Source organism: Misgurnus anguillicaudatus, chromosome 19 (assembly GCF_027580225.2).
Source record: "Misgurnus anguillicaudatus chromosome 19, ASM2758022v2, whole genome shotgun sequence".
NCBI classification, from domain to species: domain Eukaryota; kingdom Metazoa; phylum Chordata; class Actinopteri; order Cypriniformes; family Cobitidae; genus Misgurnus; species Misgurnus anguillicaudatus.
Genome location: NC_073355.2, coordinates 39611035 through 39627723, shown reverse-complemented (window position 1 = coordinate 39627723; position 16689 = coordinate 39611035). Strand labels below are relative to the sequence as shown.

The following is a 16689-nucleotide window of genomic DNA, read 5'->3' as shown; positions in this document are numbered from 1 at the left end:
AATGAGATCAAATCTGCAGTATTTGGTGTCATGATAAAACTATTACTTGTTTTCTTATTCATATTTAGTGTCTTTTGTGTTGTTATTGTTTTGGCGCGAGGTAAAAGTGAATAAAACTATACTTCTATAATGTTACTATTGGTTTACCATTTCATCTTAACGCGATACGAGCACTCGATTATTATTAGACTTTGTTCTTATCAGTACTATATAAAACTGTTTTTTATAAGTGTCAGAGAGATGTTTTTGCATGCTGCTTATAAATATATCAGTGGATATATCTCATAACATGTTTTAATAGTCATGTCGCGATTACATAAATGATCAATGTCCACATTTAAAAGCTGCGGTGCTTACCTGCAGTTCCACGGTGTTTTCGCGTTCTGATAAGAGATATAGCTCCAGAAAAAAATTTGTGTTTACATTCCTCTTTCCAAGTGTTAATCTTCCACACGATGTGACTTTAACCTAACATCCAAGAGCGCTGGTCTTTGACGGAATAATAACTTCCGATTGGGGCTTAACAGACTGATTTACGAGCTAGTGAACAAATGAGACACACGGAGACTGCACGCCTCTTAGCCAATCAGATTCGAGAACCAGAAAGAACTGTTGTATATATATATGTATATATATATATATTTAAATGGCGTTTATTGCGTTTTGGAAACAAACTCTTCAAATTCATGTGTATCAAATATAACTTTTATCAGAACAGTCTTCAGATAAAATGGTAATAACGGGTGCAAATAGTGACATTAACAAGCTGATAAGTTAACTACGACTACAACTGGTGTTAAGTTTTATCTTTATTTACAGAAAGCGCAAAGTGAGAATTAATAATGCAAATAAGTATGGTGAGAATATTCTTAAGAACTGTAACAAACTAAAAATACAGTAAAAAACTGAGGCGTAAACACAAAATAGTTTAAAATCCCAAATTCTGTACAAATTTGCACAAAACAAAGACATAAGCATAATACATTTTTAACATGATGCAGTATTTTTATAAACTTTAAGTCTTTTATTAAACAAGATAACAAATGTCAAATACGCAACAAAATCCATGAGAATAATAGTAAGTTAATAACAGAAACACTTAACTATTGCAGTCTGCAAGATAAGGTAAAATCGGTAATATAAAATGTAATTATAATCACTGTACACTATAGGGGCCTGACTTTTGATGGTGAATAATCGGAGAATAATGATTAAAGTTTCGATTGGGCAAGTTTTGGGCTAGTAGCAATTGGACAGGTTTTGCTATGAAAACCTGGCAACCCTGGTGCTTGCCAACCTGTGTGCATTAACAGAAGCTGAAACTACAAAATAATTGTTTAACTAACTCAATTTGAGCTTAAGAAAGAAAGTTATGGTACAGTAGATGCAAGGTTTAATTGTTGGTCAGAGAGATGTTGTTTAATTGTGACTTTAGCATGTAATTTTAGAGATATTTGTCTTTCCCTATTAAAGTAGATAACACTTGCATGATTAAAATAACTTCCCTAAGGCGTTGCAAAAATGGCCGTCTAGTAGCGTGACTTGCCTAAAGGGACTTTGGTGCACCCTATTTTTATTTGAAAATAAATGAAGGCATTTTATGACAGTAACTAAATATAAATAAATGATAACAAACAGAATTTTGATAATTGAATAATTTTTTAGGAAATGCCCATGTTATAAATGGTGAGTTTACACAGGATTTAATTTACATAATTCGGAATTCTGCACAAATGTCTACAGTAAGGATTTGTTTATTTTACAGACATTTGTTACAGTGTACAGAAAAATATTACTTTTGTATCATGTACCCTTTTAGACCATTAGGTTGAAAAAGTATCAAGAGACAAACAAAGTGTTTAGAGATCAACAGTCTTGCTGTGGCATTTGTGCCATTATGAGTATGTACTGTACTGAAAAGTTTATTAATGTACACTCTTTAAAAAAATGGTGCTAACTCAAAGTGGTTCACTTGCTTGTAATCATAGGGAAACCATTTTAAGTGCTAAACCGCACCTATTCTCCTTTATGCTATTAGAAAAATCAATAGTAAGCATGAAGGTTTGGATTGATAATATTAAGCATTAGTTACTATATTGGTATCATTTTCTCCTATGATCTTTTAATCTGAGCATAAGTCACATCAACAGATCCAGCAACATCTGAAAAAAAGCAAAATACTAAAATGGATACTGAACACCGATACTAAGTAAAGCTTTTAGATGCTGTTTGGTTCATATTTGTTTAATACTTTTGTATCTCACCTTCATCATTCGGTTTCTTCAGTTCAGGGTACACAATATCACCACCTTCACTGTTATTCCCTAAAAATGACAAGAAACTTCATTATAAACAACTCAACATTCATACATCTCTTTTGACAATTAGTGTAACTTCCGAGCAAAGAAGACAGTTTAGCTTCCTGTTAATAGATATTAAACAGAAATATTTAAAATATAGATTAAACAGATATTAAACATATTATCTTTCTGTTTATAGATCAGTTCAATAAAAGCAACATGAAGCAACATAAAGTGATTCAACATGTTATTCCAGCATGATAAATAACTTATGGTACAGTAATGTGTTATTTTAAATGTTTGGATATCTCTGTTGATCATGAGGTTTTGTTTTACCTTTCTTCTCTTTCTTTTTCTTCATTTCTTTCCTAGGTTTCAGTTCAATATCAGCATAGGTGAGATCAGCTGATTCATTTACATTGTCTAAAGTGAAGAATAAAATAAATGATTAATAGTTTTCTCTTCTAGTAGTTTCTACATGGGCTCTTGTGTTTCTGAGTCACTGAGAAAGGAAAAGTATTTGACCCTTAAAAATTGTTTTACTGTAATGAGATGAACAACATTAAATAACATCAATATGTTACCTGTGCTTGTGTCTTTATTGTCTGTTGTATTAACAGAGTCATAAAGATGAGCCTCTCCTGTAGAAAATAAAATAATTAATAAAGCTTAAAAAGACAATATGTCAAAGTTTTAGGTCTTGTAAAGCCTTAATAGAAATATTGTTTAATATGTTGATATTGACTAAACATTAGTGATAGTGTTTCTAGCATGTTGCTATGCAGTTACTAGGGTGTTTTGGGTATATGTTGGGATCCATCAGCTCTTATAAAAGCAGATTTCTGGCACTGATAATACTGTATAAATCTACAGTAAACTGACCAGTATGCAGGTGATTATAACCATCTTCAGTCTGTTTCTGATCTGATGTCTGGCTGATGTTCTGCTGTGGACTGAAAGCTGACGGAGACTGAGAGAGTTTTTTGTTTTTGTAGCACCACAGCAGGACCAAGAAAAAGATCAAAAACACGACGCTCAGACCAAGACACAGACCAACAATAAGACCACTAGATGAAGACCCTGCGGCTGGAAAAGCAGAAATACATTCTTTTATAACCAGTGCAAATGCAAATTGTGCAAAAAAATGACCATCTTAATAAATGATAAAAGCTAAACTTTCTTAATTGACCAAAAAACTGGGTTGTGAAAATTAGAACATCGTTTCAAACCTGCATGAAGGTCTTTCATCCATAGAAGCACAACAAAAAATATTGAAAAATATACAGGCAAATGTTTTAGTTTAATAAAGGTGAATAAGGACCAATACATATAGCAAGCAAGCAACTTTATTTATATAGCACATTTTTAAACAACAGCCATTGCTCCAGAGTGCTTAACAAAAATAAAATGAAAACATTAAAAAGAAAACAACATTTAATGTTGCATAAACTCAACCAATCTCAACATTCAAATGCTAAAGAAAGTAAATAAGTTTTTAAATAAGATTTAAAAATAGCAATTAAAGGAGCTGCCCTCACATGGAGTGGGAGACTTTTCCAAAGTTTGGGACGTACCACAGAAAAAGCGCTCTCTCGTTGCTTTTTAAAATTACAGCGAGGGCCCTTTAAAAGCCTTTGGTCTGATGACCTAAGAACTCTAGAGGAAGAGGAAGGCAGTGGTTCTCAAACTGGGGTCTGGGTCCCCCAAGGGGCCTGCGAGATGGTGCCAGGGGGGCCCCAGTTTAATGACATTTTATAAAATACATTCATTTATCACGAATTCTGTGTAAATAAACCTTAACAAAAATAAGGCTACTAACCAACAGCACTAATTTGTATAACTTAATATGTGTTGTTTAATTAAAAAATAAATTTTAGAACAGTTTTAAATTTTCTTTGGGGGGGCCGCAAAGGAATGGGGGGCCACCAGGGGGCCGCACGCGGAAAAAGTTTGAGAACCACTGGAGTAAGGAATAAGAAGTTTAATAATGTACTGAGTAATTAATCCTGAAATTGCCTTGAAGACAAACAAGCGAATTTTAAAATCTATTCGAAATTTGACAAGAAGCCATTGTAAGTATTGCAGTATGGGTGTAATATGGTCCCTCTTCCTAGGTCCTGTTAAAAACCTAGCTGAGACAAGACAAGACAGATTGAAAGATAAGATCTAATGTATGACCTTTCTTATGAGTAGAACCACATGTTGTGTGAAATTAAGTCTCAATAAGAGAAAGAAATTCATTCACCAGTGGCTTTGATGGGAAGCATAAATGAACTATAAAATCCAATGAACATTAAAAGGATCAAAAGTTTATCACAATGAGACACTGATACAGAGAGAAAATCAAAAAAATCTGGGTGAAATCCTTATTCAGTTTAGGAGGTCTATATACCAAGGCACAGAAGAAGCTACTGTACGTCAAAACTTGAATATATTTCTGTGGATAACAATTTGCATTTAAAAGAGTCTCTGAAAACAGTGGCTACACCAACGCCTCGTCCAGTGGCCTGGGGAGAGTTCAGAAAGCCACAGCCAGTTGGTGTCAGCTCATCCAAAGCCATTTGATCACCAGAATTCAACCAAGTCTCACTAATAAACAAAGAAATAAAAGGCTTGTTTGATAGAAAGAGCATTTAAGAGACCCATTTTAATAGAAGTTATTTCAGACTTTCCCGACAGGACAATGGTAGTATATTTTAACATGCTGAACTTGTTGAAACTGACACCCCGTTTCACAATATTTAGATAATTGGGGGATGGTGTTGTGAAGACCAGATGACCGGAATGTAATAGTCAAATGAAGCTGATTGAAAGCTGCACATACGATGCACATACCGTGGCTGACACGTAATTTATAAACTCTGGCTGGCAAGTGGGGCGAAGATTTTAAACGTAATAAATCAGATGATAAATAGTGTAAAACCACATTGAAGAAAAAATAATAGTCTGAGCATGCAGATTGGCGAATAAGATCCGATTGAAGCTGACAATCAGAAGGGAGAGACAAACAAACAGAGACAAACAGCAGGGATAATATAATAATATCAACTCCCCCGTACAGTCCAAAACCAGCTGGGATGTAATATATGTTTGATCCTATCATAGATGCGCAGAAAGCAGGAATTAAGAGGCATCGACCTGTTGCGCGTTATTTATCGCAGACTCTTGACAAGCCAAAGAAACAGATTGTGTTACATCCAAACCGTGAGGACAGTCCTTTTAATTCATTTTGAGCCCTTTAACTGTTGAAAGGCCACAAGTAACACTTTAAAATGTCTAAAACACGTATGCCGCGTTCACTCCGGAATATACTGACACAAAAGCAACATATAAGCATTAAATTATAGTCTTTTCAATTCTTCTAAAGCTAATCTTCATCAATTTCTCATTTTGTGTAACAGGTGCGTTCTTAGTAAGGGATAATGTAGAGGCAGCCGGTAGTTATTGGGAAATAAGCCCCGACAGTGTGATCAGGACCAGGGTTCTAAATTAACACCCGCCAACCCGCCAAATGCGGGTTAAAATTCATTTTGGCGGGTATTAATAAAAACTTACTAGCCACTTTGGCCGGTGATGCATGAGGCATTGCAAGCATGATACATAAAGCTCCGTTCTCTGTCATTTATCCCTCTGGCAGTACTTCCTACATTTCCCATAAACACTGTGCCGTAATGCTACGTGATAATGTTTCATACGCCCATTGGCTGAGCGCAGTTTGCAGCGAAACCAGCGCGAGAAACCACGGAAACGAACTGAACGCGTCCACCAGAACACAAAAGGAAGAAGGAGAATGAACGGGCAGAGCAGGGAGGATAGACTAAAAGACAGCGGTGTTGCCACACCCCTTTACTGAGGCACGTGCCCCAGTGTAAATCTTTTGTGCCCAGGTGTAAATCTCAATGAGGAGGTTCTAAGATGGCGGAGTGAGAGGTTGTGTTTTCAGCAGGCTCCGATTCAAACTTATAAATAGCCAAGTACTTAATCTTGTTTGTTTTGTAATAGCCTCTTTTTATCTATTAATAATGTTGTCGGACCATGCTTACGATTTGAATGCTCTCAATGAAGCGTGTGATGAAGATGTGATCGTGGAGTTTGAAGTGGAACAGGCTAATGCTAATGGTAATGTTGACATGGCATTAGTAAAAGACAACAAAGTTAACTGGGATCACACGCCGATAAAAAACAAAAAAAAATCTAAAAGATGCAAGACGCAAGATGACCATGGTAAAGATGACATAGTTTCTGATGATCTTGCTAAAGAAGACACGGTCAACGCGATTCTTCAGGCGGTTCACGTGCTAACTCAGAAAGTTGACGACCAAACTCAGCGCTTTTTACGCTTTGAAAAGATGATTGGGGCCAATTCGGTAGCCATCGACAAGAACAAGAAAGACATATCTGATCTGCAATCGCAAGTGATGCATCTTAAAAAAGAGAATGCTACTCTGAAGAGCGCGTGCGAGGAACACTCTCGTTACAAGAGGAGATGGAACCTTAGGCTGATTGGCTTGCCTGAGAAGGACGACGAGAATGTCCGCGAGACGGTCATTGAGATTTTGACCCGGATTATCCCCATTTCTGTAGAGAGGCTACGTGATACCGTGGATACCGTGCACAGGCTCGGCAAGAGAGAAAGTTTCGCAACCTCAAATAACGGACCCAGAGCTGTCATTATTCAATTTGGAATGCGCACTTTGCGTGATGAAGTTTGGAGAAAATCTAAGGATGCTAGAGTTTGCAAAGATCTTCACATCAGTTTTAAGGAATACTTCTCCAAGGATGACATATTGGCCCGTGCTAAATTATGGCCATTGGTTCAAGAGGCCCGTCGGAGAAGAAAGCGTGCGTATCTTAAGGAAGGCTATGCGCTGATTGATAACAAGGGGGTGGAACCAGACTGAATTTATTTTTTTTATGCTTGTTTGCATTATTGATACTGTTCTGAGGTTGGTTTGTACCTGTTATAGGGCTATTACAAACTAGTACTGGTCTTTTTTGTGGCTAGTATGATTTCTCATTCCTGCTCATGCTCGGTTAATTTTATATTTGACTTTGCACATATCTAATTTTTCTTTTTATGTTATCCTTGTTATCGTTAAATGCAAGGGGTTTGAAAAATAATGCTAAACGCAAGGCAATTTTTCTTTATTGCAAGGAGCAGAAGGCGAACTGTTTTTTTTTGCAAGAAACTCATTCTGAATGTGAGGACACACGTTTTTGGAAACTTCAGTGGGGAGACTTTGCCTATTTCAGTCATGGCACTTCTCATTCAGCTGGGGTAATGATTCTGTTTCATAGGTTTCAAGGCGTAATCATTGATCATAAAAGTGATCCGAATGGTCATTGGCTAATGGTGACTGTTGAGATTGACAATGTTAAATTTATCCTAATCTGTGTATATGGTTACAATTCTAAAGCCCTTAACAAATTATTTTATGCTGATCTTTGTGTTCAGATTAAACAATGGAAGTTGACATATTTAACAGAGGAAGTTATTGTAGGGGGTGATTTTAATTTGGTTCCTGATAATGCAATTGACCGTCCTTCCTCTGGAGGGCGCCTTCATACCCTTGATGATATTTTCAACAATATGGTTTCAAATTTAAATTTGACTGATTGCTGGAGACTTAAGAATCCTGGAGTCAGAAAGTACACATGGTTCAATGCATCTAACAATGGTCAGTGCCCCAGATTGGACTACTGGCTTATTCCCTTTAAATGGATTGATAACATTTCAAAATGTGAGATCTCTTCAGCCCCCTTAACTGATCACTGCTCAGTGACGTTATCTCTTATCATAAATAACAACAAGCGACCTCAAAACTCAGTGTGGAAATTTAATAATAGTCTATTAGCTAATAAAGATTTTTGTGAAGAAGTTAAAATTCTTCTTAATGAGGTAATGTCTTTAGATTCTTCTTATCTTAATAAATGGGAGTGGTTTAAATTTAAGGTTAGGGAGGTAGCGATTCGTAGGGGAAAACTTTCTGCTCATCAAAAGCGGATCACACAAAATATAATTCACTAGTTCGCCTGCGCATTCAGGTCTTAATGACCAATGGTAAACTAACTTGGCTTGCTGTCCTCGAAGGGAGCTCTGTACCTGCGCTCTGAACCTTTAAAGAGAGCCCTGAGGCTGGGGCTCGAGCCACAAGTTCAACCCCCTGCAACGGAACTGCAAAGAGGAAGAAAGAGAGAGTGAAGGAGGAGATGGGGAGGAGGAGGGATGCCGGAAAAGACTGCAGCTGGACAGGGAGGCCTAAAGGCTGCCTTATATACACCCATGATGATGATGATTGACAGGCCTGAATGTTTAGGCTCCTCCCGAACCTACGTTTAGAACTGCATTTGTTACAAATATTAATAGATTATCCTCTAAAGCCATGCTATCTGATGAGGAGAAAGCCCAAATAATAGATTTAAAAACTCAATTAGATTCTTTATTTCTAGATAAAGCCAATGGTGCCTTTATTAGGTCTAGGGCTCGATGGATAGAGGAGGGTGAAAAGAATTCTTCCTACTTTTTTAATCTTGAGAAACATAGGCAAACCAAAAAGAAGATATCCAAATTGAGCATTAATGGTATGGTAACTGAAGATTTAAGTTTAATCAACAAGGAAGTAAGAGATTTTTATAATAATTTGTATTGTTCAAAATACTCTGAGGCAAGCTGTCAATCCTTTTTTCAAAAAAATCAAGGATGTATAGACCTAATTAAGGATGACTTTAAGCTCACTATGGAGGAGGATTTAAAAATTGAGGAGTTAGATAAAGCAATTATAAAAATGGCCAAGGGAAAATCACCTGGCTTAGATGGTTTAACAGTTGATTTTTATGTTTTCTTTTGGAAGGATATATGATTGCTTTTATTTGAAGCCCTTTGTGAATGTATTTTGAAATTGAATCTCTCTCCCACAATGAAGCGTGGTTTAATTACATTGATCCCAAAGACTGACAAGGATTTGCTTTCTATTGACAATTGGAGACCAATAAGTTTGTTGGGGACGGACTACAAATTATTAGCCTTTGTTTATGCCATTCGACTTGATAATGGCTTGTCTGATGTCATTTCTGAATGTCAATCTGCCTTTATGAAGGCCAGGAATATTCATTTTCATACTAGACTGATTTTTGATATGTTGGACTACAGTCATGCAATAGAGAAAGAAAGTCTAATTTTATTCCTTGACTTTTATAAGGCTTTTGACTCTTTAGAGCATGGTTTTATTGTTGAAACAATTAAAAGATTGGGTTTTGGGGATACATTTTGCAACATAGTTAAAATGTTATATTCAGACATATCAGTTTCCTTGGGATCTGAAATATCTCCTAGCTTCATGGTGTCTAGAGGGATTCGGCAAGGATGCCCCATATCTCCAAAATTATTTATTTTAACAACTCAAATGCTCACTTTGGCTATTTTTAATAACGTTGATTTGCAAGGCATTAAAATCTTTGATAGGGAATTCAAGATTAGCCAATTCGCAGATGATACTGCAATTTTTTTAAAGGATAAACGTATGGTTGATATTGCACTAAAATTAATTAAGAGTTTTTCGGATGCCTCTGGTTTGTCTCTCAATATTAAAAAATGTGTCTTGTTGCTTATTCACTCCTGTTCTGAGAAGTCTTTTGCCTCAATAAATGTACAAAATGAGGTTAAATATCTGGGTTTAACAATATCTAAGGATGTCCGTAAAATTGAGGAGGTCAACTTTGAGAAACGTGTCGCTGATATGAAAAAATCTCTCAGTCACTGGCTTATCAGAGATCTCACAGTATTTGGAAGAATTATTTTATCTAAAGCTGAAGGTATGTCAAAACTAATATATCCCTGTCACTCCCTGTTCATTTCAAATAATAATATTAAGAAAGTCAACTCAGTATTATTTCAATTTGTATGGAGGAATAAGACACATTATTTAAAAAGAGCCCAATTAGTCAAAGATTATAAAAATGGTGGTTTAAAAGCCTTGGACTTTGAAGCCTTGTTAGGATCATTCAGAATTAATTGGTTAAGGACTTTTTTTGCTTGTTCGAACTCTATGTGGTTTCATATACCCAGGGCGGTGTTTGGTAAGATTGGAGGGCTGGATTTTTTGTTAAAATGTGACTTTGAGATTAATAAGATTCCAATTGCCTTGTCTAAATTTCATGGTCAAATTTTATTGTTTTGGAAAATGATCTTTTCTCACAATTTTACTCCACACAATTCAGTTCTGTGGAATAATAGAGCAATTTTGATAAGCAGAAAATCAGTATTCAATGCTGATTGGTTTGACAAAGGAATTGTTTTTGTTTCTGACTTAATGGGTGATAATGGTGTTTTTCTGTCATATGATAATTTTGTGTTACGCTTTAATTTAACTTGTACTCCGAGAGAGTATCTAAGAATTTGTAAAGCTATTCCTCTACCTTTGGTCCACCTAATACGTAGTACATTGACTTATTCCGTTGTTACTCCTGTATTACCAAATTTATTAGTTGGACCTTACAAATTACTTGGAAAAGAATTTAATAATAAGGCTGCCACAGATGTTTTTAAATCCAAGTTGTATCACGACTATAAAAGGAACTGTGTATCTCTAGAGTTTGTGGATCTGTTGAAAAAGTCTTTTTCTAAGTATGTTAAATGGCCAATTCCACCTAAGGTCAAAGAAACACACTTTAAAATTTGTCACAAGATCTACCCAGTCTCCACTTTTCTTCATAAGCGTTTTAAATTTGACAAGGCGGCATGTGTTTTTTGTGATTTTGCTGATGAATCTTTGGATCATTTGTTTTTCACCTGTCCCATTTCAAACCAGTTTTGGAATGATGTCAGAAATTGGCTGATTTCAAAAATGCCAAACATCCCTGTGTTTAACATACACCACATTTTATATTACGTTGATGGTTTAAAGAATCCATTAACAGACATTGTTAACATTGTTCTTCTTTTTGGTAAATATCATATCCATTGTTGCAAATGGAGAAATTCTCACCCATGTTTTCAACACTTTATGAGTGAATTTAAACTATTTCACTCTTCACTGAAACTACTGAAGAACTGTCATGCTTTGAAATTGTCCACAAACATATCTAAATTTCTTGTCCTCTAAAATTGTATGTATGTATTATAATTTTTTTCCACTCCTTGCAATTATTGTGTATCCCCTGTTGTTGTTTGTCTTTGAGTTTTTTATGCTGTTACCTCTACGAGTTGTTGTATTCTTGTTTAAAGCACAATAAAAAAAAATTAAAAAATAAAAAGGTGTAAATCTCAAGTTTAAATTTTAGCAGTTAACTAGTGTATTCAGATCTATATGCAATGTATTTACCCAATTTACGCTTGTAAAGCGACGAAGCGTCGCACTGACGCGTGCACGGATGTATCCATGTCCACGCGCATCTTTGCGTTCATCCGCGCGCGCATCCAAAGGGGACGCCACGCAAATGAGTAATTATGAAAACATGACGAGAAGTAAGTTTCTAAATAAAAATGATAATCTTATTTTGACTCGATCATTATTGGCTTCTGTAAATGGACATCATAAATGTTTTGTGCAAAGCAGGGAAAAGGAAGCAGAACGGAGAGATGATAAGTTTATGGGAGGTGAGACAAACTACATCCACACTCAGTCAGTTCTCAAATATTAGAGGAAAAATCTCAGGAAAACCTTTTGTCAAGTCTTTTGAATTGCAATGTTGCTGAGAAAATCAACAGATGTATGTGTTATACTGTTCTGTATTTACAGATATTAAATTAATATTTACTTAACTAGTATTTAATTCTAGGACACTAACTTACATAACATTTAACAGTCAGTAACTATGACTGAGATAATTTAGAATAGCAGTCGTAAAATGACTGGTTTCTTGAAATATTCTTGTAAAAATAAGTTATTAATCATTGCTGTTATTGTATAATGTAGAAAACATTTCTCTGCTGTCATTATTACCAAACATTTTATGTCATTAATGCCTCCAAACATGTTAATAATGTTAGGTATGATGAAGATTATACTTAAATATTTTTAAATACATATTTATCTTTCGCAGTACCTGTTGCACTGTAGAATAGTGGGTTAAGCAAAGGACATTGCATAGAACTGTTGCACACGTCTTGCACACAGCAGGCTTTCAAAAAAGTCAGCAAAAAATGGGGGGCCTGTGCCCCAGTAAAGCTTTATGTCTATCAACAGAGAAATTAAGAAAGCTTATATTTCATCACAAAAATGTTGTCATGTTTTGTCAGGATTGTTGCATGCACGCGAAAGAAAAAACGAATCATTGTTGCATTCAGTGGCACTCATAATTTCTCTTATTTTCACCGGAAAAAATTTGGCTAGTGGAAATGCTGATTGGCTGTTGGTCAAAAAAGTTAATTTAGAACCCTGATCAGGACCTGACGCGAAGCGGAGTGTATCACACTGAAGGGGTTTATTTCCCAATAACTACCGGCTGCCTCTACATTATCCCGCTTATTACACGGCTACTTGCCACATAAGAAAAAAAAACTGGACATGAGTATGAATTTGAAACGTTTTATTGGCATATTTGTTTTAAATTAACATTTTTATCCTTCTGCGAAACTTTGCACCGATGCATAAAATGATCGTAATACCTCATTAAGATCCTCTGCTTCATACTTGTCTGTCTCCATTTTTTCTCTTTTAGCCAGTCTTTGAGAAGTTTTAATGTCCATTCTGTATTTTTTTGTGTGTTGGCTTCGTAGCTGTCATGCTCTATTTTGTCAAGTTCAGTCTCAGTAAGCTGTCTGTGTCTTGTCGTGGTTGTCCAGTGTTTGTCACAAGATGGCGCCAAACAGACAGTAATCTTTATTGATCTTTATTGGCGCGGAGCGATTTTACTCGTACAAGTAGTCCGGCTATGTGTTATTATTTTGGAGCGGTTATTATTTGAAAAGAACGAACCTGCAAATGTCTCAACTGACCAATCAGAATCAAGCATTCCAGAGAGCCGTGTAATAAACAAAGTTATAAAGTACTTACCAAAAGAATTGGGGACCTAAATATTTTTGTCTAAAAAATAATTTTTAACAACCTATCACCAGACTGTCAGATTAAATATGGCATCCACACTACTTAAATTCATGTTGTGTCTCACCTGTAACATTTATCAACAGTCCATCACTGTAGTCTGTGTAATAGTCTGGTTTTCCTCTTCCAGCTCTACACCAGTACTGACCTCCATCTGAAACTTTAACACTATTGATTGTGTAAGAGTTTGTTTCTGTTGTCGTCTTCTCAGTGTTTTGTGTGTTGTTGTACCAGTAAAACTTCCATCCAGTAGACCAATGATCAATGTGACACTTCAGAGTCACTGTGTTACCTGTCAATACAGATCCTTCAGTATTTGATGTGAGTTTAGGTTTTGTTCCTGTAAGAGAATAAAACACAGAGTCTCTGTCATGCTCAGTCTCAAACACTTTATTTGTGTCTTTATACCATTGATATCTCCAGTTACTGTACTGATCCTCTACCTCACACTTCAGTCTCTCCAGTGAACAATGATGTTTCTTTTAGCATTCGAAAAGTAAAATGGCGATGTGTAGTTTTTTAAGTATTTTATTAATCAAAATTAATGTCTTTATTAATATTCATATTTATTCATAAATATGTCCTTGTTGGTGTCAAATGACCTCTGCAAGTGATCTATCTTTTCTTTGTAAGCTTAGAATATCTTCTCTTTCTTTACATTGAACGGGTAAGGCCAAGGAGTCTTCCATGTCATTCCGCCATATTGAAAAACGTCTCGGTTACGGATGTAACCCTCGTTCCCTGAAGGAGGGAACGGAGACGTCACGTCGTGACCGACGAATTGGGAGCTCGCTTAGAGAGACCAATCTGCTTCGAATACTACTAAAACGCCAATGAACTTGGCATTGAGATATTTGCATAATGCTGGCGCCGCCCCGCCAGGTGCGTATATAAGGCGCACGTGCAAATAGGGAAATCAGCTTCTGTTCGCTGAGAAAGCCGGAAGGTGACCGGCCTAAACAGCAGGTGGCAGCACCTGTGGCGACGGGACGTGACGTCTCCGTTCCCTCCTTCAGGGAACGAGGGTTACATCCGTAACCGAGACGTTCCCTTTCAGTCGGTCACTACGACGTCACGTCGTGACCGACGAATTGGGAATCCCTACCAAAACGCCACTAGGGGCTGACCTCTTCCAGTGTCTGCGTAAAGCCCTCCGGTTCCACTTAAGGATAAGGAGAATTAGGTTTTAAGGCAGAAGGCCGGGCACTAGATGTTCCTTTAACCCCACAGTAGTGCCAGCGACTGGGAAGCGCCCTATCTGAGCGGTATAGGGACGCTGCGGAAGCCACCGCCCCGTTAAGGGCTAATGGTGGGCGAAAGTCAACCGTAGTTGAGGTAAAAATGACAGCCGTGGCTGTGTAAGCAAAGCAGTGCTCTGCTAAGGGAAACGTGGGCTGGTAGGATTAACCCCACGGAATAATACTCACAAAGGAACCCGTTGGGACACAATGTGGGACCCTGGCCAAACACGTAGGTTCGTAAGAATACAGCTAGTGAAAGGCTGACAGCCAATGCTCCGCAACAAAGGCTGTCAAGGCAGTGGAGAGAGCAAATCAAACCATTACGCATTTTTGCTCTGTTAGCCTTCCATACTGAAACTCAATTTGGAGCCTCAGTTGGAGGCTGCAAGCCGACTTGCGAGTCTGCCCTCCGTGCCCTCCCTGGTGAGGACAGAACACGAGAGGATACAGGCTCGATACGAACATTGTAAAATCTAATGAACGTATTAGGTGTCGCCCAACCAGCAGCTCTACAGATGTCTGTTAGCGAGGAACCACGAGCTAATGCCCAAGATGAGGCAACACTCCGAGTGGAGTGCGCTCTCAAATTAAAGGGGCAAGGAATGCCCTGCAAATTGTAAGCTAGGGCGATAGTATCAACTATCCAATGAGACATCCTCTGCTTAGTGACAGCTTTCCCTTTCTGCTGGCCACCATAACAAACAAAGAGCTGGTCCGAGGTCCTGAAGCTTTGCGTCCGGTCCACGTAGAATCGCAGTGCGCGTACGGGGCACAACAAAGCCTCGGTTGGGTTTGCCTGCTCCAAAGGCAATGCTTGCAAGCTCACCACTTGATCTCTAAAGGGAGTAGTGGGAACTTTGGGCACGTAGCCTGGTCTGGGTCTCAAAGTCACGCTCGAGACAGAAGGACCAAACTGAAGGCACGAATCGTCAACAGAGAATGCATGTAAATCCCCTATTCTCTTCACAGAGGCCAATGCTAGTAGGGTCAGAGCTTTCATTGATAAAAGCTTTAGACTCGCAGACTGCAAAGGCTCGAACGGAGGACTCTGCAGCGCTTTCAGCACCATGGACAAGTCCCAGGGAGGAATAGAAGGGGGGCGCGAGGGGTTTAGCCTGCGAGCGCCTCTCAGGAATCTAATAACCAAATCATGCTGGCCCACTGATCTGCCGTTAATAAGTGAGTGATGCGCAGATATAGCGGCGATATCAACTTTAATAGTGGACGGTGACAGCCTACCATCTAGTCTATGTTGAAGATATAAAAGCACGATGTTAATAGGGCATTCTCTGGGGTCCTCGCGCTGCGAAGAGCACCAGGTGACGAAAAGGTTCCATTTTAACGCGTAAGCCCGTCTCGTAGACGGAGCTCGTGTCGCGTCAATAGTGTTAGATACCGCCTGGGGCAAATCACTTAAACCTTGCGCGCGCTCAACGACCAAACGTGGAGATTCCACAGGTCGGGGCGCGGGTGCCATAATGTGCCCCCTCCTTGAGAAAGAAGGTCCTTCCTCAGGGGAATCCGCCAGGGAGGGGCTGTCGCGAGGAGCATTAGTTCCGGAAACCAATTCCTGGTCGTCCAATATGGGGCGATCATTAAAAGGCTCTCCTCGTCCTGCCTGACTTTGCACAGTGTCTGTGCTATTAAACTCACTGGGGGGAACGCATATTTGCGCATGCCCCGCGGCCAGCTGTGTGCCAACGCATCCACGCCGAGGCTGCCCTCGGTTAGTGAATAAAACAGGCGACAATGGGTATCGTCTGGTGACGCAAATAGGTCTATCTGCGCACAACCGAACTTCCTCCAAATCAGCTGGACCGTCTGGGGGTGGAGTCGCCATTCGCCGGGGCGCGCCGCTCGGGAAAGCGCGTCTGCCGCTGTATTGAGCGAGCCCGGGATGTAAATGGCACGAAGGGACCTCAGATGCTTCTGACTCCAAAGGAGGAGATGACGAGCGAGATGCGACAGGTGACGAGAGCGCAAACCGCCTTGACGGTTGATATACGCTACAGTCGCAGTGTTGTCTGAGCGAACTAGTAAATCCTTCCCTCGCAGCTCCGTAGCGAAGCGTACGAGTCCCAGATATACTGTCCATAACTCGCGGCA

The 16689-nt window shown here is 38.5% G+C and overlaps 1 protein-coding gene across 1 annotated transcript in view; it reads right to left on the bottom strand.

Annotated features, from left to right (window-relative positions):
• Positions 1-811: 811 nt before the first annotated feature.
• The window catches only part of LOC141349278 (Fc receptor-like protein 5), a 185980-nt gene continuing 170102 nt past the window's right edge, over positions 812-16689 (bottom strand). The window contains exons 4-8 of the mRNA XM_073856675.1: positions 3183-3386; positions 2885-2941; positions 2637-2723; positions 2265-2324; positions 812-2162 (exon numbers count right to left, since the gene is read on the bottom strand). Coding sequence (XP_073712776.1) covers positions 2113-2162; positions 2265-2324; positions 2637-2723; positions 2885-2941; positions 3183-3386 — 458 coding nt within the window. The 3' untranslated portion in view covers positions 812-2112. The remainder of the gene's footprint in view (positions 2163-2264; positions 2325-2636; positions 2724-2884; positions 2942-3182; positions 3387-16689) is intronic.